At 41.8% G+C, this 21,225-nt stretch overlaps 1 protein-coding gene across 4 annotated transcripts in view; it reads left to right on the forward strand.

Moving 5' to 3' along the window:
* Positions 1–21,225, forward strand: part of DICER1 (dicer 1, ribonuclease III) — a 67,889-nt gene that overhangs the window by 8,243 nt on the left and 38,421 nt on the right. For 2 of the 4 annotated variants that reach the window (XM_037503969.2, XM_037503968.1), the window contains exons 2-8: positions 10,090–10,153; positions 11,061–11,161; positions 14,480–14,668; positions 15,296–15,458; positions 16,691–16,821; positions 18,033–18,167; positions 18,559–18,719. In XM_037503969.2, coding sequence (XP_037359866.1) covers positions 14,525–14,668; positions 15,296–15,458; positions 16,691–16,821; positions 18,033–18,167; positions 18,559–18,719 — 734 coding nt within the window. In that variant the 5' untranslated portion in view covers positions 10,090–10,153; positions 11,061–11,161; positions 14,480–14,524. Of the gene's footprint in view, positions 1–8,426; positions 8,644–10,089; positions 10,154–11,060; positions 11,162–11,564; positions 11,724–14,479; positions 14,669–15,295; positions 15,459–16,690; positions 16,822–18,032; positions 18,168–18,558; positions 18,720–21,225 lie in introns of those variants that run through there. The other 2 variants (XM_037503971.1, XM_037503970.2) reach the window with 2 other exon arrangements.

Genomic DNA, 21,225 nt, shown 5'->3' on the forward strand with positions numbered 1-21,225 from the left:
ACTCAAAAAGATTCTGCCTGTGCCTGGCACGACTGTCTTTTAATTGAAACTATTGACACTGGAGGGGCTCCCTGGTGATACAGGGGTTAAGACAACCTATGAAACTATCTGTAGCCACTGCAGCACGAGTTCGATCCCCTGCCGTGGAGGTGACCCACATGGAGCAGCGCTGCTCCCCTCAGCAGTGTATTTCAGTGGATCCTCCTATTCTGCTTCCCATTCTTGTTTCTGGTGAATCTTCTCACCCCCTCCCACCTCTGGCCTGTACCCCAGTTCTTGTATGCATAAATAAATAAATCTTTAAAAAAATAAAAATTTAAAAAAAAGAAACTGTTGACTCTGGACTTAAGACTTGAAGATTGAGGAACAGTCAGCCACGAGAAGATACAGACAAAGGCTCTGGGATAAGAGGAGCCTGGTACGTGTTCTGAGAGGTCTGGTGGCGGGGGAGATGGTGAACTTAGACAGATGCAGGGCCAGGCATATTAAGGCTTTTGGATTTTACCCTCAGTGCAGAGGCAAAGTGCTGGCTGTGAGCTATCTCGCTTTACTGGTTTACTTCATCCTTTTTCTCACACCTAGAGTTGCTTTGAGCTTCATTTGTGCTCACTTTTTTTTTTTTTTTTGAACTGAAACTTGTTGGTAGTCTTGGCAAGATGACGAGTCTGGCAAATCACAACATATTTACATAGCTTTGGTGTTGCATATGGTGGTGTCTCATCGGTCATTTTCTTTTCAGACAGTTCACTCAGTGGGCCCCTAGTGATGCCAGCCCTCACCTCTGCAGAAGAGTGTGTCAGCAGACGCAGAGACTTCTGAAATACACCGTGGGTGACCGTGGCCTGGCTCGGGGTCAGTCTCTCGTGCTAAGCTCACACTTGCCCTCAGGCTTAGTCCTTGGGTCCAGGGCGGATTCTTTCCTATGAAGGAATTGGTTTTTGTTTTTGTTTTCTTTTTTAAGGGTGTTATACATATTCTGAAATGTGAGCATCTGCAGTTGTAGTTGTGGTTCCTGCGTCCCTTCCTCTCTTTGTGGTTTTCTGTCACCCGGGACGTGCTCACGCAGCACGGCTCCCAGCGTGGGTCAGGTCGCCTTCTCCCTTCGTTGCGTTCAGTTCTTTTTTCTGCACGAAACATCTTCCCTGTGTCTTGGTGATCTGCATATTTGATAAGCCAGGGGATTCAGTGAGTCGCGGGCTATGTCAGGGAGCAAGAGCAGTGGGCTTGAGGACTCCGGGGGCCCCTTTATGGAATCGAGGCTGAGATGGAGGGAAGGTCACCTGCCTGAGGGCTTAGAGCAACCAGTGGGTGGACTCAGCCAGTGCTGACCTGGCGCCACATTCTTTCCTCTCTCTTCTGGATTTTTCTGTAGTAAGTGTATTTTGGGATTAATTGTGACGTCATGGAGAGAAACGAGCATTGTTACCTTAGCTGACTGTTTATTTGGATTCTACTTCTCTTTCGAAACAACTCTGGGAATTTTATAAATGGCGGGTCCTCCCCATCCCCCCATATTTCAAAGAATAGTCTTTAATTCATGCCGTAAGTTTGTTTACAAAAATACCTCATAGGCAAGTTCAAGAGATTGAGTTTTCAGAGGTTGCACTTCTTAAGAAAATGGTCCTTTTCCGTCTGCTTCATGGATGTGCTAAACCTCCTTATTTCTTGAGTAGCTGATGTCTTCTTATAAAGAAAGGTGCAGCAATTCCAGAACCCCAGTACTAGCAATAATTCGTAGCCAGCCGCCACTTGCTTTCCATGGAAAATGGCAAATTCTTCCCTGGGTCCCCCTCAGAGGCTCCCACAGGCCACAGAGGTGGGTACTCTCAGGGTGCTCTCTCTGTCCCCACACACTGCGCTGAAGCGCTGCAAGGGGAAGCCCCAAGGTGGAAGAGGGGGGACCCCCATGAGTCCTCCTCTTTTACCTAGAGGTTTTTTTGTTTTAATTGTATTTAGCAGGTACGCATCTTCACCTTTCTCTTTAGATTCTCTTTAGATTCTCTTTAGATTCATTTAGTGTCTGGAACAGCAGTGGCAAGTGTGCAGGAGTAAGGGCTATTTTAGCTTGTTTATGCAGATTCAGCCTGTGGGGTCTCCAGTGGCGAGCCAGCTCCTCACTGGTGCTGGAGCCACCCAGAAGACCCTGATAGCTAAGTGTGGGCCTCCACTGCGAGTGTGCACTTGGCGGGCAGGGCTAGAGAACTGGAGCAAGAGAGTGGGTGACCCTCCACCCTGGTCTGGCCAGGAATAGGGCGTGTGGGTTGGTGGTTCCTGGGACAAGGGACTTACAGTGCACAGAGAGGCCCAGTTCCAGGCAAACCACTGTGAGGAGAGGCCGTGACTGCGGGCAGGAAAAGGAATGTCTTCCCTCGAGGTGAGAGAAGATGCGGCGTCTCCAGCTTTGTCGTGTGCAGAAGTTCGTGACTGCATGGCTTTGGACAGAGTTGCTCTTGGGCTGAGACTTGCTAGGGGAGACCCCTTGGTGTATGCTGGGACGAGAAGCGGAGGCCCAAATCTTGCTTGAAGCCCACGGAGTGAGAGTCAGGTCCCTGCAGGGCTCTGCGTGAGGCCGGTGGTGATCCAGCTGTTGCTTGTCGTGCCAGCTTCAGGGTTGGGCAGTTCTATGCCAGCTTCAGGGTTGGGCAGTTCTCCTGGGGGCTGGGTCCACAGCCACCCCCTGTGCTCTTCCGATGCTGACAGCTTCTGCTCAGACGCCGCCCCACGCTGTGTCCTCCCTCACCCCGTGTGGACCTGGCTCCCCGCCCTGGATACTGTGTTGCTGCGCGTTCATCAGAACCGAACCTGTACCGGTTCTACCCTTTTCCAGAACACAAGTGTGCACGATACTCTTGCTCAGTAAATATTTGTTGAATAATTTTAGATCAGGAGGTAAAGCAAAGGTTTTTTAAATGGGACATGGGAACTTACTAAATATTTTATATTAATCTGAAATAAAATTGATTTCCATTCTCTATTCTCTACTGATAGCCACATATCAGCATTTAATAATTTTATTTATTTAGTTTTAAATTTATATTTTGAAATATTTTCAAACTTAGGAGTTATAGGAATAATACAAAGAATTCCCGTATTGTTACCTACATTTACTGGCAGTTAACATTTTGTCACATAGGTGTTTATTTATTTTTTAAAAAGATTTATTTATTTATTTGTACAAGCACTGGGTACAGTCAGAAGCACGGGAAGGTGAGAGAATTCACCAGAGCCAGAGCGGGGAGCAGAGCAGGCAGAAGGACCGAAGGACACTGCTGAGGGGAGCCGCAGGCGGCAGGCGAGGTCTGCGCGCCATGTGGGACCCTCGCTGGCGGCAGGGGACTGAATCGAGGCTGCATGCAGGCAGCTTTGCAGCCCAGTGCTCAACTGCTGCGCCACCAGGGGAGGCCCACATAGGTGTTTTTTTCTCTATATATATCATTTGTATTTTTCTGAAACATTTGAGAATAAGTTACAGGCATTATACTTTTAGCTACTAAATATTTAGGGAATATTTTCTATAGGTATGAAACCTAGGAAATTTATCGATGCTAATAATACTTAAACTTCACGAGTGTCCCTCGAGGGGAGGGAAAAAACCTCTTCTCTGTCCTTTTAGGTTCAGTGCCCAGGGCTTGTGAATTACAAAAGATAGATTAATAAGAGAAAAGGTTTATTTTGCATATACCAGGGTGAGCATAGGAACAAGGGAAACTTAGTGTTGAGAGCTTAACCACCATTTTGATGAAGGGTAAGAAACTTAGAGGCGTGACAAGACGGAGGGGAGGGAGTTTGGGCTTCCAGGATTGGTGACTGAGGGAAACTGCTGGAGGAGGAGGATTAGTTCAGTCAAGTCTGTTTATGCAGAGACTAGCCAGTGGGGTCTCTGATGGTGAGTCATCTCCTTCCTGGTACTGGAGCGGGGAGGGGGCCCCTTCACACATTGATATCCTGCCTTTAGGCAGAAAGCAGGGGTGGGGGCGGGGTGTGTGTGTCAGAAAATTCCTATAGTCTGCTGTTCCTCTGTTGTCTTCAGCTCAAAAATAATCCTTATGCCAAAGTGCCTATTTTGCGATGACATTTTAATGCCTCCCCCCCATCCCAGAAATGTCCTCTGTTGGGGCGTTTCCTTCCCCAACACTCAACTCAGGGGCGCTCGCTCACTGCGTTGACTTGTCGCGTTCTTCACTCTTCTAACCCGGAGTCGGTCCTCAGCTCTTGCCCTTTTTCATACTCTCTCTTTAAGCACAAGTGAGTTTTGTAAGTGAATCTCGGGGTTCATGTTTCCTCATGGCTAGATTCAGGTTTTGCACTTGGGGCAGAGAACAGTCATAAATGCCACTTCCTCCTTGTCTGGTCACTTCAGGGGCTGCCTGCTGGGTCGCTTCGTTTCCAGGTGCTGGGGAGGGTGTTCTCTTTGCCCAGTGGCTTAAGGCAGCATCGGGGTGTCAGTTTTTGTTTGAATTATTAGGTCATCTGTGCAGAGATACTCTGAGGTGATGTAAATATTCTTCTGTAACTTTCACCCAATAATTTTAGGATCTGTTAATGATTCTTGGCTCAGTTACCAAAGTGATGGTTAAAAATGGTGGTTTTTCTGCCGTTCCTTAGTTGACATTGAATAGGTATCTGATTTTAATCTAATAAAAAACAGTTTCTAAAAAGAAACATTAATGAGAAATATGTGCCTTGAATCTTTGGGTTTTCCCATTTATAACTTTAAATTGTTTCTGAAACATTTTCAGGGTTGAATCATATTCCATTGCGTTAATGTGGACGAGACGTGGTTGGGAGTTGCCCAAGAAGGACTGGGGGCAGCGGGGGGTGTCTAGTTGGATGAAGTCAAAATTCCCATTGTACACACTGATGCCTCTTTCATAATTTCAGTTCCGTCCTGAGCTCTCCTTTAGCGAGAGGGAGGCAAGATGGAGCATTAAGCTTGTCAACGTGATTTGGGTATTTAGAATTCTTTTAAAAATAAGCAATATCTAAAATGGAATTTTGTATTTGACCTACAAAAAGACATGTATTGATTTATGACTAGCCAATAAGGCGTATTCTCAGCAAAGAATTACACGTGCAAATGTATTGATGGATATTTTCGGTTTTCCTTGACTTCTGTGTACGCCAGGTACGAGCTTCACTTTCGGCGCTCTCGCGGTGTAGAGGCGCGCGGGGAACAGCAGTAGCGGTAGCATCTTATGGGGGGGCAGAAGCTGTAATTAAACTCTGATTTGGGTGGTATAGATAACCACGGAGAGGGAAGTGATAGTTTTTGGGGAAAGCTTGGGGTTGGGAGACCAGGCTAGAGCCTCAGAGGCAGAGGCTGATGGGGGAAGGTAGGGTCTTGGGGTGATGATAGGGAAGGCTGAGAGCACGGGCGGCTCACAGCTGGGATGTGGTGCTTACCCTTCCTGGGACTGGACTGCCCTCCGGGCTCGGCCTTGATTAAACACCCGTCACAGTCTCGTGGGTCCGTTTTGTCTCAGGACTGACTTCTCTTGAGTATTGAAATGTGGCTGATGTGTTGTTTTAAGACAGCTTGATGTAGACGGTGGTGTTCTTTTCCTGGGCGTTCTTACACGGCGGGGCAAGTAGGGAGCTAGCAGTCAGGGGCTGAGTAAAGTTCTAGCACTTGCTGAGTGATGTTTTTATCCAGTTAAGTGCAGAAACTTGTAGTCAGACGTGAACCTTAAAGCTCACTTGAAAGCTAGTGGCGTGTAAACGTACTCGCCTCTTGCAGCAAAACTGCAGAGTTCATGCCATAGTAGCTGACTGGGGGCTGGAGGCTCTGGGCCGTTGTGATGTGTTGGAATGTTGTCTTATAAAGAAGTATTTCAAGTAAGCGGAACATTGGCTGGCAGCCTAGAGATACTTTTTATATGGAGGTTTTGATGGATGGTATTTGTTAAAATGCTATTTGACCTGTATTCAACTTCAGTTTTGGATAAATCTAATTTTAGGCATAATTACATTGAAATGTAAACATAATATGTTTATGTTACAGATTTAGAGAAACCCAAAAATTTGTTTGGTTCATAGAGTAGAGAGAGCAAAGCAAGCTAGTGAATTTGTGGTTTAAGTTACAGAAAGTGGGGTAAATTTACCACATTTAATGGCTTTAAAGTGAGGAAGTTTTTTCAGTACCGAAACAGAATCCTGTATCTGTAACCCATTGTCTTCACACAGTTTGAAAGTTTGTTCTCCGTTCTAAAAGTGATAAAATATTCCAGTCACAGGGACTCTTACAATGTAGAAAAGTCTTAAGGAAAAGAAATTACTCATGGTGAAGTTCCACCTTCTATTCTTGGGTGAATTTTCTCCTCCCATTCTTTCCTTCCTTGGGTCTTTTTTTCCCTTTAGTTTTAAACTTAAAGACATAATTATGACCTTACTGTAAATAAAAATGTTCTTTTTTTCGTTGACTGCAGTAACATAAGTATTTCTGTTCATTATAAACCGTCATCATTTTAAATGACTCAGTGCATCATGTAAAATGAGCCATGGTTTTACCAGCGTGCTTCCTCATTCATTTTTAAAAATGTTTTAATTTATATATATTTTACTTTGTTGTTCTTTTTTTTTTTTAAAGATTTATTTACTTATGCATGCAAGAGCTGGGATGCAGGCCAGAGATGCGGGGGGGGGGGGGGGGGGGGGGGGGGGGGTTGAGAGGATTCACCAGAGACAGGGCAGGGAGCAGAACAGGCAGACTGATGAAATACACTGCTGAGGGGAGCAGCGGGCGAGACAGGAGAGGTCTGCCATACCATGTGGGTTGCTCGCTGGTTGGAGGGGGGGGGATCTAACTCCAGAGGTTGTGGATTGCTTCATAGTGCAGTGCTTTAACCCTTGCACCACCAGGGAGGCCCATCATTGTTCATTTTTAAACAATGTTTGCTCCCCCTCTCCGCCCCCCCCCCCCCATGTAGTCCCCATAGAATTTCCTTCACCAATGCACTGTGCTCCCTCATTCATTGCTAAACATTTAGCTTTTGGAGATTGGGGGCAGTGACATTTTGTAGCTATTGTGCTTTTCTTGTGTGTGTTAATGTTGTAGGCTAAACATAAAGGGATTTCTAATTAATAATGCCACATGGTAATTATAAGTAAAAGTAGAACTATTTCTCTGTGCTATATATTAATTATTTAAAGATTGCAGTGTTTAAATTCTTTTCTTTTTGGTCTCTCATTCTTTGGTTTGAAAGACCAAAGATTTGGTTTCTCCATAATCTGCATTTCCCAGTAGTACTTGAAAAATCCTTGAACTGTTTAGTTTAGTTTATATACTGTTGATATTTTGGGCTTTTTTGGTTATCATTTTGTTTTCCTGTATTTCATATTTTCAAAACTTGCCCATCTGATGAAGATGATTTATGGCCTTTCGGTGTACTGTTTCATAGCCCAAGAAACAGCTCAGTGAAATGTTCTCAGTGATGTCTGTGGGGCCAAGCAGAAGTCTGTCATACTGTATTTTTTGGGTTTTGCTTTCAAAGAGAACCAGTAGATACAAAGAAAGCTACTTAATTTTACTTTAGATAGCATAGTTTGTGATTTAAATGTTTACTTTTCACTTTCCTGTGAACTCATCATGACTATGTGGTTTGGGGTTATAGTATTTCAGGTTCATTGGTTAAAAATGCTACATCAAGTCTAGTATACTTCAAATTTATATGCAAAGGGGCTTTCTAGATTGAATTTTAGGGTTAATACTTTTTAAATTTTCTTTAAGGGATTCCTAAAGTTTCAAGGATTGTTTGAAGTCAGTGATTCTAGATAGAGATGATGATGTGGATTCTTAAAAAAGAAACCATTTGTTGAGCTCCACACTTCTCACTAAGGTTGACATTTAATCCTCCTAATAGATGCTCCTTTTTTTACAGACAAGGGTGCAGTTTTGAAGGGGAGAAGGGAGTAGGAGAGGAGGGAGGGGAGAGAGAGACACACACACTCACACTCACTCACTCTGACTGACTGGTCTTCCTGCAGCTGACCCCTGCAGGCATTCAGATGATCTTAACTGAAAACGCTTAGCTAGGAGGCCTTTACTTTCTCTTACTCAGCGCCCCTAGAGCCGGCTCAGTGAGGGAGGAATGTGGAGGAGAAAGTCGCTGAGAGCATCCACTTGTCCTCCGAAGGGGAGGCGCGCCCGCTGATGCTGCAGAGAAGGCGGTGGCTGCACACTCTCTGCCCGCGCCTGGCCTCTGTGCTGCCTCCTGGACCGAGGGTAGCTGGTGTCGGCCAGCTGTGCTCCATCTTCACTTATAGAACTCCTCACTAGAGCTGGGCAATGTATTTTAAGATTTCTTCAGTATTTAAGTTCCAGGAAATTAAATTTTATTTGGCACGTATACTATTTGAGTATTGGACTCTGTGTGTGTGATTTTTTTTTTTTAAAGGCCAGTTGGGGAAATATAACTAAAAACAAAATCTCTCAATACAGAAAATCTCTCCGTGAAGGCAGAAGGCCACGAAAACAGTTTTATTTTCATGTAAGCAGTGAGCCAGAACGTGCTGTCCAGCGCGGGCGCGTCTTAAGGAGACTGAAGGCAGAAGGAAATCTTTTTTTTTACATGAGGCTAAATGACTACAGTCTGTCATAGCCACGCTTTCAAAATCCCTAATTTTCTTAAATCTTCATGATCGGAGGTAGGTTTTGCATTTTGTACTTGGGTCTCAAATTAGATCCATCTATTCCGAGGAAACGGGGAGATTGGTGGTGGTCTTCCTCCGTGGTTCCATGTCAGAGAGACTACTTTCCATAAAGAAATTCTGCCAGAAAGCCTGGCAGGGGAGTCTCTTCCCTCCCTTGTCTACTGGGAGAATTAACCCTTAGACCAACAGCAGATAAACCTGTTACTTTGTAACCCCCGCCAAGGACAGCCTTAGCATTATTGCACCTTGGCCACAGTCAGGCCAAGGCCTTGGCTCTCTGTAGCACCTTGAACAATTCGAGGATCTTCAGACATTTTTTCAGTCTGATCTGTGAGCTCACAGAAATACTTCTGACATTGCTTTAATGTCCCCATGTTCATACTGAGTTTATTTTTTTCTTTTGTTCAGTAGAGGAGGGAGTTGGACATTTTAGGCTCCATGAGAGGAGTGGTGAAAGCTGGACTGTAATATTTGTAAAGTTAATATTTCAGATTCTGTGACACAATATAGTAAAGTGAATGAGTTGCAAGCTTTCTGTGACGAATTTGAAAAGCACACCAGGAAGCTCTAAATGCCTTTGGACTTGAGACTCGAAGACTGTTAGAAACTTTGTCCATGAGGATACAGCCATATCCTGCATATTTAGAATGTGCGCGGGCTGAGTGGTTGGTTCATGCTAGAATTGAGTGCCTGGTATGTGAGCTGTCAAGAGTTACCTGAAAGGGGCCTATCAACCAGGACTTCGCATGTTTGCAGTCAAAGTTGTGGTTGTCAGTTAAATTAGAAAACCTCATCTTTTTGCTCTGTGTTCTCATAAAATAAGTTGTCATTGTACATTGCCTATAAACTTTCTAATTTGTTGCTATACAGACTTGTCTAGGGAAATAATTTGGATAACTCATCCATGATTTTGTAAGAGAGGGGTTGCATTGAATTTTACATGATTACTAGTTTCTTATTTTGGTTATGATGTATCTAGAAAAATGATGAATGTGCTTAGAAAAGCTGTAGAGGGACATACCTCGGGCCGTGCGGGTGTGCTGGTGGCCGCTCACTCATGGTGGGTGTGCGGACTGACTGGGAGCCGAGACCTTGCCCTAGCCTGTGTGGGCTACTCCCAGGTGTGCAGCTGTTCTTAAAGTGAGCGTTTACTGGGGGAAAATGTTAATTTAATGCCATGAATTCTCGCTTATATCTAATTGGATTCAGACTAACAACTTTTTAAGTTTTCAATGGTATTGGAACATAATAGCTACTAATTTTAAAGGACAGCTCTTTCAGACATGTATAATTTTCTGACTCCCAACAGACAAATAAGTTGGTTTATCAAGGATCTTATACTAATAACTTAAAAGTGAAAATTTTGACAAGTAGGACATTTTTTAATGGTTTTAAAAATGAGTTTGTGTGTTCTAAAATATTCTCTCTGATTGCTTTTAGGTTACCTAGGGAATGAATTAATACAGACTTGGAAACTGAAAGAACTTAGAGTCAGCATTTTGAGGTAAATATGTACATACGATAATGTTAAGGTTTCTCCATTCTTTTGTTAACTTACTAGCGAAACAGATTATGTGTGTGAAATGAGAAAGTTTACCATCCACATGCCTGTCCTTAGACAGGGAGACCAGACCTGGGCTAGTGAAGAGGCCACTTTATGAGCTTAAGGTGACAGGGATTTCATTCAGTAAATGAGTATGAATGAAATCTGGTGTTAAACCTAACAAAAATCAACATCTGTTGATTAAATTAAGTTTTCATCTCAACACTTTATGCTTTCTTAGTTTTTGATTTAAAATTGATTTTAGGAGAATGGCCCTAAAATTTAAATTTTTCCACAACATTGCCGTTATTGAAAGGTGTTTATGAATAAAAAAATTCATAAACACGTTAATTGAAAGAGTCCATAGTGTAGATTTAACTTCTTCAAGTTTGCGTTTTTTAATTTAATTTTAAGAAATTGAAATTGCTGAGAGATTTCATAGCTGTGTTAAGACTTATCACTAGGTGCTTTGATTTCTCAGTCAAATACCACTTCTGGTGACCTTCACGCTTTTGTACATGTGAATTCAGAAATAATGCATATTTAGCTTTTTTTCATTTCCTTGTCACTCTCTTTAGGATTTATTTTCTCTCATTTTCTTGTACTCATTTTAAAATTGTCTCTTGAACTTTCCTTTCCTTCCGCTCTGTCAGGCCTGCTGTGTTGTTGCAACTCGTTCTTTTGTTCTTTGTTTTAGAATATGACTTAGTATCCTAAAGTAACTCAAATGTCTTTTGTTGAAAGTTTAATGAAAAATAATGGTCTTTTATTTAACTCTCCTTATCAACAGGGCTCTCTTATATTTGCATTTTGTATTCAGTGTACGTACAGGAATCTTACACTTGGCTATTTTTGAATTTGTTTTTAGAGCAGAAGCTTGGGCATGCTGTGATTTTCCAATAAACTGCTATCACAATGTCAAAATGCAGTTCAGACAACAGCACCACAGAGATCTCAAACATTAAAACGGTAAATCTATGATTTATCAGATGTTGAAAGAGGAAAAGAGTTTATTTGTGTATTTTACTAAGTTAATCCTAAGCAAGTACTATATGGGAACGCTGAAATAACTTCACCAGTCCCATGAGTGCAAATTATTTGCTCAGAAATTTTAAATCTTTAATTGAAAAACCGACTGAAATTGAAGTCACTTTGCTGGTCTGGTAGAGCAGTTAGCCAGTCAGTCCACGCGTGGAGCCACAGAACTGTGACTCTCCGCAGGGCCCAGAGCTTTCCTCGAGGCCCTGTTAAAACAAAAATCTGTTTGCACATGCCAAAGAAAGTAAAGATTGGCCAAAATAGTTTTCTCTGTTTTCACATTATTGGATTACCTGTTGAATATTTTAATCTGGGATTTGCTTTCCCTAACTAGGAATGTGTCAGCTGTGGCCAGCCACCACCTGTGTGAAGAGACTGAAAGTGAGATAACTGTGATCTTATGGAAGACATGTTTGGGGGGTTAGATGGCTTTCTCCACTTTTTTTGCCAGTCCGCTCTCCCGCACCCACCCTAAAGGGCAAGTAGGAATAAGGTGGGCGTTTGTTTTCAGACCAGATGGAGTGTTTTGGAACTGCCTATGATTCTGTTGTGTCCATTATTATGCAAACATCCATGGGTCTGGTTCAGGCCGTAGACGCTTATTTCCATGTGTAGAGTGCCTCGCACCAGGAACTGCAAGAGCTGCAAAGAACGAGATATGCATCTTGTTTTTATGGGAAGAGTGCCGTGAAAGAATGAGGGGTGTATGTAGTGTGTCTAGTGAATATTTGCAAAATGATGTGAATTATGAAAGGCAAGTGGAAGCTTTTGATAAGTTTTTATGTTGCTCAGATGGACGTTGTTTTCATTCAACAGACCTGCATTATTTGTTTGCCTTGTCCCACATGTGGTCTGGGACAGTGGACAAATATGTGTGAGACAGAGCTTTCATACTCCAAGAAATCCTAGCCTAATCGGTCCTATTTATTTGGAAAAAAAATTCAAAGTCACAGAAAACTTGCAAAAATAAATGTAGGGCAAAGAGTTTGTGCCTTACTCATTTTGCACTCTGTATATCCATGTAGTTTATTTTTCTGAACCATTTGAGAATAAGTTGCATACATCATGGCCGTTTAACCCCTAAATACTTCAGTGCATATTTCCTAAGAATCAAAATAAAAATACTCTGTTCCATAGCCATAGTGCATTATCAGCCTGCGTGAATTTAGCAGCGCTGCTGTTTACAGTCGTGTCTGGGTGCCCCAGGGGACTCTGTCCTTCCTGGCCTTGTTCTGTAGCCCAGGGCCCTGCCTGAGATCAGTGGCTGCATTGAGTTGTCATGTCTCTTAATGGTCTTTACTCTGGAACATTTTCATAGTTTGTGGTTCACGATACTGATGTTTTTGAAGAATACTGTCCCCCCCTTTTAAAAATGTGAACATTATCTTCATTTTTTTAGACTATTTTTCTGGAGTTATTAATTATTATTATTGTTTTATATGAAAAGAAGTGGTGACATGGTGGTGGCTGGAGAGCAGGGGGGCTGCCCTCCTGGCTGAATGTGGTTTGGGCACGGAGGAAGACGTGCTGGGAGGTTTATACACTGGCCATTCTTCTCCTTTCTTTGTTATTCCCCTTCACCAGCAGGATTTGTGTTTTTTCCTGATCTCTTCTTTGATTGGTTTTGGGTTAGCATTTGGGTTGAGTGAAAACTGAGGAATCTGGCTTCAGGTTAAATAATCTTAGATAGTACGCAGGGGTGGGGAGCAAAGAAGTGGGGGGTATTTTGAGAATGGTGGCCAGGTGGGAGGCGCCACTAGATCCCAGCCTTGGGCCTTCAGGGTAACCTGAAGTGACCTATTGGATCCATAGATCAGGGAAAACAGCCTGCCATGTTGGGCTCTTGCCAGCTTGATAGATTCAGAAGCCTCAGTGGTGAAGCTGAGGGCCTGCTCCCACGGGCCCAAGGGACTGTGGAATGTGTGCACTAGGCGTGAGAGGGAGGAGCGACTGGCGTGCTGGGTCAGCAGAGAAGGAGCAGGTTATTTCTCGTGAACAATGTAGTTCGGTTTGATCCAGGGAAAATAACGACTTGGTAGTTTTCCTAAAGTGCTCTGGAATTCTTTGTCTGCTGTTGTCCTCTGAGAAGGAGAGTGAGAACGGTTGTGTCCAGTCCACACACGTTGCCTGCCCAGCTGTGGGCCCGGCTCTCGAGTCGCTGTGTTGCACATGGTTCTGCATTTGTCCTGTCACAAGAGTCAGGAGTTTTGATAAGGAAGAGAGGATGGGGTCCTTTCTTTCCGGTTTTATAGAGTGATAGTGAGTACTCCAGAGTGATAGAGGAAGAAGATTTCCTCTTGGGCAAGTAAGTTCTGCTGATGGTCAGAAAGGCTGACGATGGACTTTAGCATCGAGATTTGTCCCCCTAATTCTCTATTTGCAGGTTACAAAATTTAAAAAGACTAAATATTTTTTTTAATATTCGCTAAAATCAAATTTATCTTTGCAAAAGAGTACATGAAATACAGAGGAATCCTATGATTCATAGATCCTATGGGAAAGCTTTCATTTTACAGAACGGTGTACTTCATTTTAATTTATCTAGGATATACATAACTTTAAAGATACAGGTTGGTGTCGTTGATCAGCTGTGCAACTGTGTCAAGTTTTCAATTGAGAAAAAGACCTTTTGTGTTTATGGTCTTTTCATAAAATGATAATATTGGCAGGTTGTTGAATCTTAAGGGAAGGCTCAGAGCCAAATGCCTTCCATATACTGTCTCAATATTTTGTCTACAACAGCATTTATGCTACAATAACAATAGAAATTTACAAAGTCCGTTTGAAATATATTTACATACATATAGACTTCAAGAGGCATCATGCTACACATTTTTTAAGGTGTGTTATGGACATTGTTCTATATCAGTAGATATAGATATGTATTATCTTAAATGAATCTGAGTGTTCCATTATGTAGCTATATCATAATTTGTTTAGTTTTTCCATTACCTTTTTTTCTTACTCTTAAGTAATAATGCTACAGTAAATATTTGTGTACTTATTCCTTTGTGTGGTAGTCTCTTTGAGACAAGTTTCTATGCGGAGAATTGCTGGCTTGAAGGGTATAGAATGCTTGACTTTTAAAGCGATCCCTTTAGATAAAAAAAAAAAAAAAGCTAAAACAATTATAGGAAGGCTTTTAAAAGGCCCATAGGAATGATATTCTGATGTTTCTCTTATTTCTGTGCTTGCTTTGGTTTTTAACCCTGCATGGTTGTGTAATGGTATTCTTTTTCCCTTTTGTAGTAAGCTGTGCTAGAACAAAAATGCAATGAAAGAAACACTGGATGAATGAAAAGCCCTGCTTTGCAGCCCCTCAGCATGGCAGGCCTGCAGCTCATGACCCCTGCTTCCTCACCAATGGGTCCTTTCTTTGGACTGCCATGGCAACAAGAAGCAATTCATGATAACATTTACACGCCAAGAAAATATCAGGTACTAATGAGAACACTAATACTGGAGCATTTTCACTAAAATGGAATAAATTAGCATAGAGTTGACACAACTTATATAAAACTCATTTACCATTTTAAGCTTTCCTCTTCTGATTAATTTTCTCATTCCAAACACTTTTGTTCTTAATAGTCCTTTTCTTTTCTAACATCTGCTGAGTAATTGATTTGATCGTTTTATTTGTCAAGTGCCTTATTTTTTCCCCCCTCTGAAAACCTCACTGTTCCTTAATATGCATTTGAGCGGTCTGTCCTCTTGAGCTGGGTAGGAGATGAGATGGCTTGATCAGCCATAACCTGCAGAAGCATGGTTACTGTAAATTTGGTCAGTCCTCATTCTGGAGAAATATTGTACCTTTGCAAACATAATTCTTAAGAAATTGTAAATGCCATTTCAACACGTGTCATAGCACAGTGATATTTAATAAGAATCCTGACATCTCTGACCATGCTTCCATAAAGTTGTAGAAAAAAAGTCTTTGGACAAATTCATTGGAGGAAGATTTTAGTGAAATAGTGAAAATTTCCTGAATTAAAACAAAATCCAATTTTGTAAATTTTGTACTTAGGTAAGGAAGTGTGTAATCTTTCTTCCCACTGTACTTTCTAGGTTGAACTGCTTGAAGCAGCTCTGGATCATAATACCATAGTCTGTTTAAACACTGGCTCAGGGAAGATGTTTATTGCAGTCCTACTCACTAAGGAGCTGTCCTATCAGATCAGGGGAGACTTCAGCAGAAATGGAAAAAGGACGGTGTTCTTGGTCAACTCTGGTAATAAAAAGTTCCCTTATCAAATTGTGTGGAGGAAGTTGGATGAGATTTTGGTTGAGCTGATTTTCTCAGTGGATCTTGTTAGATCACTGAAAGTGAAGAGAGTTTGACAAATAATGTGCTAATTGAAGCTCTGGAGCAGAAAATGCTTTGTCTTATTTCTTTATAATGTTTTTCTCAAATGTTAGCCATTTTATTCCATACATGTTAAACTTCAGTTTTTCTCTCAAATGCAATTACTTTTAATTCTGATTCTCCATTTTTGGGGAGTGAATTACTTTTGGAATATAATAGAATCCAACTAGTTAAATTATTATTATTATTTTTTTAAAGCATACAACTTTTTTTTTTTTAAAGATTTATTTATTTATACAAGCACTGGGTACAGTCAGAAGTGCGGGAGGGTGAGAGAATTCACCAGAGCCAGAGCGGGAAACAGAACAGGCAGACGGACGAAGTACACTGCTGAGGGGAGCAGTGGGTGGCAGGAGAGGTCTGCGTGCCATGTGGGACCCTCGCCTGGCGGCCCGGGATCGAACAGTGCTGCAGAGGCTGCGGGCAGTGTTGCAGCCTAGCGCTCAACCGCTGAGCCACTGGGGAGGCCCTATTTTTGTTTTTAATGTTTTAGCTTCACGAAGTATGTCAGAAGGTACTGGATTATCAGAGTGATAGCTTTTCAATTTATGATTTAGCTCTAGATCATGGAAAGTTGTAAGTGTCTTAATAGATATTTAGACTCTAAAATACTGCTTTTTATGTATTTATGCTTGTTATATACTGATATTAAAAGTACAAAGTGTGAGTCTAAGCTGCGGGGGGTACTAACAGAACCATGTCATTCCTCACCTTTTTTTTTTTTTAGCTTGTGTTTGTGTGTGATAGTTTCATGTTCTTTAAATGCATGTTAGACTGTCTTATTTCTTGGCAAAGAAGGGAGGGGGTAGATGCATGGTGGTTGCCATTGTGGCCTTGAAGCTGTTGGGTTCTTGGGTTGGAGAAGAGTAGCTGTAAAGGAGGAAGGTGGCACAAACATTCCTGTGGTGAATGTCAGAGGCCTGGCAGTGCGCCTAGGAGGTGCATTTTGGAAGGTCACCTTGGAACTATGATTTTAACGTAGTTATTAAAAAATTGGTGATTAGGTTTAATATTTAATAGTGTTTCCTTAACTGTCTTAATCAAGAGCCAACTGGGAAAGACTATTCATATTTACATGGAGTTGTATTTCTAATCAGCAAACCAGGTTGCTCAACAAGTGTCGGCTGTCAGGACTCACTCAGATCTCAAGGTTGGGGAATACTCAAACCTAGAAGTAAATGCATCTTGGACAAAAGACAAATGGAATCAAGAGTTTGCTAAGCACCAGGTAAGAATTCAGAGCAACTTCACTTAATATTCCTACGAGTCCTCGACCTGGTGTATAGGGTGACCTGTAATCTTGGTTGTCTGACTTGAAAACTTGTTTGGAAGGCTTGAAAACTCTACTTTCTTGTACGTGGTCAGCCAGGAAGCTGTCGCACGTCATGTGCTCTCTGACTCTGTCTCATCCTAAGCCATATAGAAGTTTGTGTTACTTTCACTTCATAGGAAAGAAACAGCACTGTCACATGTACCTGTGACCTCTTTCCATCCTGTAGATAATTTGCTCTCAGAAAATTATTTTTAAAGATTTATTTATTTATGCATACAAGAACTGGGGTACAGGCCAGAGGTTGGGGGGGGGGTTGGGGAGAGGGTGAGAGGATTCACCAAAGACAGAGTGGAGAACAGAACAGGCAGAATGACTGAAATACATTACTGAGGGGAACAGCAGGTGAGTCAGGAGAGGTCTGCTGCACCAGGTGGGTAGCTCCCTGGCTGGAGATCGAACTCATGCAGCACTGGCCACGGACAGCTTCATAGGTTGTGTTCCAACCCCTTGTGCCACCAGGGAGGCCCTGCTTTCAGAATATTTTAACTTCAGTTAAATGTTTTGAAACTGGAGAAATTTCTTGGTTGAGATGTCTGTGGTTTGATGGAAACCTCCCCTAACTTCACGTTTCCATGTAACCAGCCTTTGTGTGTGGTATTGGGGGATTTGAAGAGGTGGGGGAGTGATGCTTCCTAACTCAGCATAAGCATCACAGTAGACTAGTGTATCTCACATGTTGGGTGATGTCCTCATTAACGAAGCACTAAAATGTCCATAGGGTAAGCTAAAAAAAAATTATTTAGTCTGTGTCTTTCAGAAAACCTTGTCAGTTCAACAAAAGAAAAAGAAACTATGAATTGATTCAATTAATAGGTCTCAGTCAAAATCCAGCTGTAGGAGCCCAAAACGTGAAGTAGATTTAGTAGATTTACATAAAAACATGGTCTTGAGAACAATTTTTTCCCAAGTCTTTTCCCATGTTTTCCTAATTCTGCTTCTTTGTCCCAAAGAGTGAGTTTGCCTCTAGACAGAATTTTTCAGTTTTGACTAATGAATTTCTTATTTCTCACCTACGGTGTTGTAGCTTCATGATCTGATTTCCTATCAGTGAATCCAGGCAGGTGCATGGAGACACTTGTGTTGTACTGATGTTCATTTTGTTTTAGGTTCTTGTTATGACTTGCTATGTCGCCTTGAATGCTTTGAAAAATGGTTACTTATCACTGTCAGACATTAACCTTTTGGTGTTTGATGAGTGTCATCTTGCAATCCTAGACCACCCTTACCGAGAAATTATGAAGGTAAGTGTCTAGATTTTTGTTAGTTTTAATTATTCTGGTCAACTTAGAGTATGTGCAGTATTTTTATATGTTAAAAGCAGTAATATTAGTTACCAGTTTTAGGATCTGGATTCCAGTATATGAATGAGTGAATATCAATATATAACTTAAATCTATAACCTGTAACACTAAATATGTAATAGTAGTTCATAATAAATTATCGTAATTTTTAAAATAGTATAAATGTATTACATAATCTCTCAGCATATCTAAATGTACATTTTTCATAAAAAGATCTTTTAAATAAGCTGCACTAATTCTGTGGTTAGTCTCGTTTAGTCATTTTGACTTATTTTAAAATGTTATGGCCTTGCAAAATGAAGTCCTTACTGTCTGTATTTTATTATGTTAGCTCTGTGAAGATTGTCCATCATGTCCTCGTATTTTGGGACTAACTGCTTCCATTTTAAATGGGAAATGTGATCCAGAGGAATTGGAAGAAAAGATTCAGAAACTGGAGAAAATCCTTAAGAGCAATGCTGAAACTGCAACTGACTTGGTGGTCTTAGACAGGTGTGTACTTCCCGTTGACTTGACTTTGTCACGAGACAGCTGTAGCAAATCACAGACTGTCAGTGTTACTCATAGCCCCTTGCAGATAGTGCCTGTTTAAGTGAACAGATGTCTTTTTAAGGGAGTGAACATGACTACCCATTACTTATCTGCACATAGAAGAATCAAACCTTGTTTTCAGAGAGAAGCAGAGAGAGGTGCTCTTGACTTCAGAGAGGAGGTTGCATGTGTCAGCCCTTCCTGTCTGCTAATGTTGACAAGGAGAGGGGACATGGACAGTAAATCATGTCCCTTTTTTCAATCAACACATGTGCTTTGTTATTCTCACTCAGAATGTCCTGTATGATGCTTGAAAAGAACATTGATTTATTTGGAGAATTCAGTATTTTACAGTATGCTTAAAAATAAATGCCAATACTCTGTAGCTTTGATTTTCTGGGAAAGAGGCTTATGACTTCCAGGCTTGTTTCTGAAGAGGCTGCTATTACGAGTTTCATTAAAACACAAACAATTGGCAGAAGAAATCTATATAAATTAGTAGGAAGGTGGGTTTTTACATAAATGTGACTAGTTCAATTCATATTAAAATGTCCTTATACCCTTACTAAATGCAGTTTTTACAAAGCTAAATATTACCAAATGCATTTCTTTGAAGAGTTCGGTAGAGAAGACTGACCTGGGTTTAAATATTGGCTCTACAAATGTAAGCTGTGTGACCACAGGTGAATTGTTCAGTGTCCTTGAACTTACAAAATGGCAAGACATTGGTTTCAGGAGATTCTCTGATGATCAGTTCCATGTAAAATACTTTACAGTGTGCATACCATTTAGTCGAATTTTGGGGAATGTTCTCTGTAGAATGAGAAGAAAAGATAATATTTCAGATTCATAGGTCTTAGGTGTCAAAATGCCACAGATTTCATAACCACTGGCACGTGCTATTTCTGATCAGCCCGAGCCACAAGTGTCTGACGTAGAATAAAAGGCTGCGCTGCTGCAGTTGTCTGGCCTGAGTGTAAGTCTTCAGGAGTAGGGCGTGAGAGCACTCTGTGAAACTGCTCACTAATCTGCTAGCCTTGGCGTGGCCTAGTTCCCTCACTGTGACTGTGGTAATTATGCCTTCTCATTTGGGGTGAATATAGTGAAAATTACAGTATATGTAAATATGTTTTTTACTACATGTCTTTTCCTTAATCATTACATGTGCTTTTTAGAATATTATGTGCCATTTCTGGTTGTCATATTTTGTGAAAGATCCAAGGAATGATACCAGAATTGACTGAAAATTGGCAGGAACTTTCCTTATGAGGTCACATTAGAACTACATTAAAAATAAAATTGATATTTGCAGATGCTAAAAGTTTTAAGTAGTATGAAAATGGGTACAATTTATGATAAAACTATCTTCCTGTGATGTCATCCCCCAATCATCCCTGTTTCTGCCTCTGAGAAGTTACCACTGTCGAGTTTCTTATATTTTGGCTAGTGTTATTCCTCTTTGATTGGTGCTTAAGGAGGCAAATCTAAACCTAAAAGACAAAAACATCTGGATTGTCCCGACCCGCGGGATTCGGAGGCACGGAAAGAGAAGGGCTGAGGATTGAAATGAGGGGCTTGACAACTTGACGCTAGCGTTTGCTTCTTTATTTTTCCTTTATCCTTTTCCTACTTTTACATGTCTTTCTTTTCCCTGACTTTCTTACTTCCCTGGCCTTCTCTCTGCTCCTCTCGCAGTAACCCTTGCCGTATCTCCTTACAGTCTCCTCGCAGTCCTTTCTCTCTCTCTCTCTCGCGGTTCCCTTCTTATACCCTGGTCGCTCCTCCCATCGTGCCTCTCAGTCTCGCGTGATTTACAGGAGAACGCAGGGGTTTCTCCGAAGGCGAAACAGTAAATCGAAACCTAATTCATCGAGCACATGTGCAACATGGCGCGTGCTCCAGGCGGCTCCGGACATCTCCCCGTTTTTTCTTTTAAATGAGACACCTGGCCTGTCGTAGGTTGGCATATTCCGTGACCAGCCTTACCCGTCATTGCTATTCTGGCACACTTGGTCCGGACCGCTGTCTTAGGTTGGTCTGGACGGGCTACGCTCTTACCCGTCTTTGGCTTTCAGGTTCCCTAGGGCTAAGTTGATCCATCCGGATGCCACTGGGGAGTCCTGGTCAAGTACCATGGTGCCAAGTACTTGCCTGACCACCATAGCACAATAGCTCTTTGTTTCGCCTCCGTAGCCGATGGAGAAACCATACACTGAAGGCACAAAAAGTCAGGAGCTAAGGCTACCACCCTGCCCCAAGCTTGCAACTCTGGGAGGAGTCCTTTAAACCAGGCAATGAGACCCTCACCCGTAACAGGGGTAACACAAATAAAACTGTACAGAGGGTTACAAGGTATGTGAGCAATTAACAAAAGTGTGTCTATCCCTTCTTACATTAGAGCTGTCTGCTGACCAAGCACAAAAAGTCCATTCTGCAAATGTCCATTCATATATTACTGTGTTGACAA

This window comes from Talpa occidentalis, unplaced genomic scaffold (genome assembly GCF_014898055.3).
Source record: "Talpa occidentalis isolate TD23 unplaced genomic scaffold, MPIMG_talOcc4v2.1 talOcc4.11, whole genome shotgun sequence".
Lineage (NCBI taxonomy): Eukaryota > Metazoa > Chordata > Mammalia > Eulipotyphla > Talpidae > Talpa > Talpa occidentalis.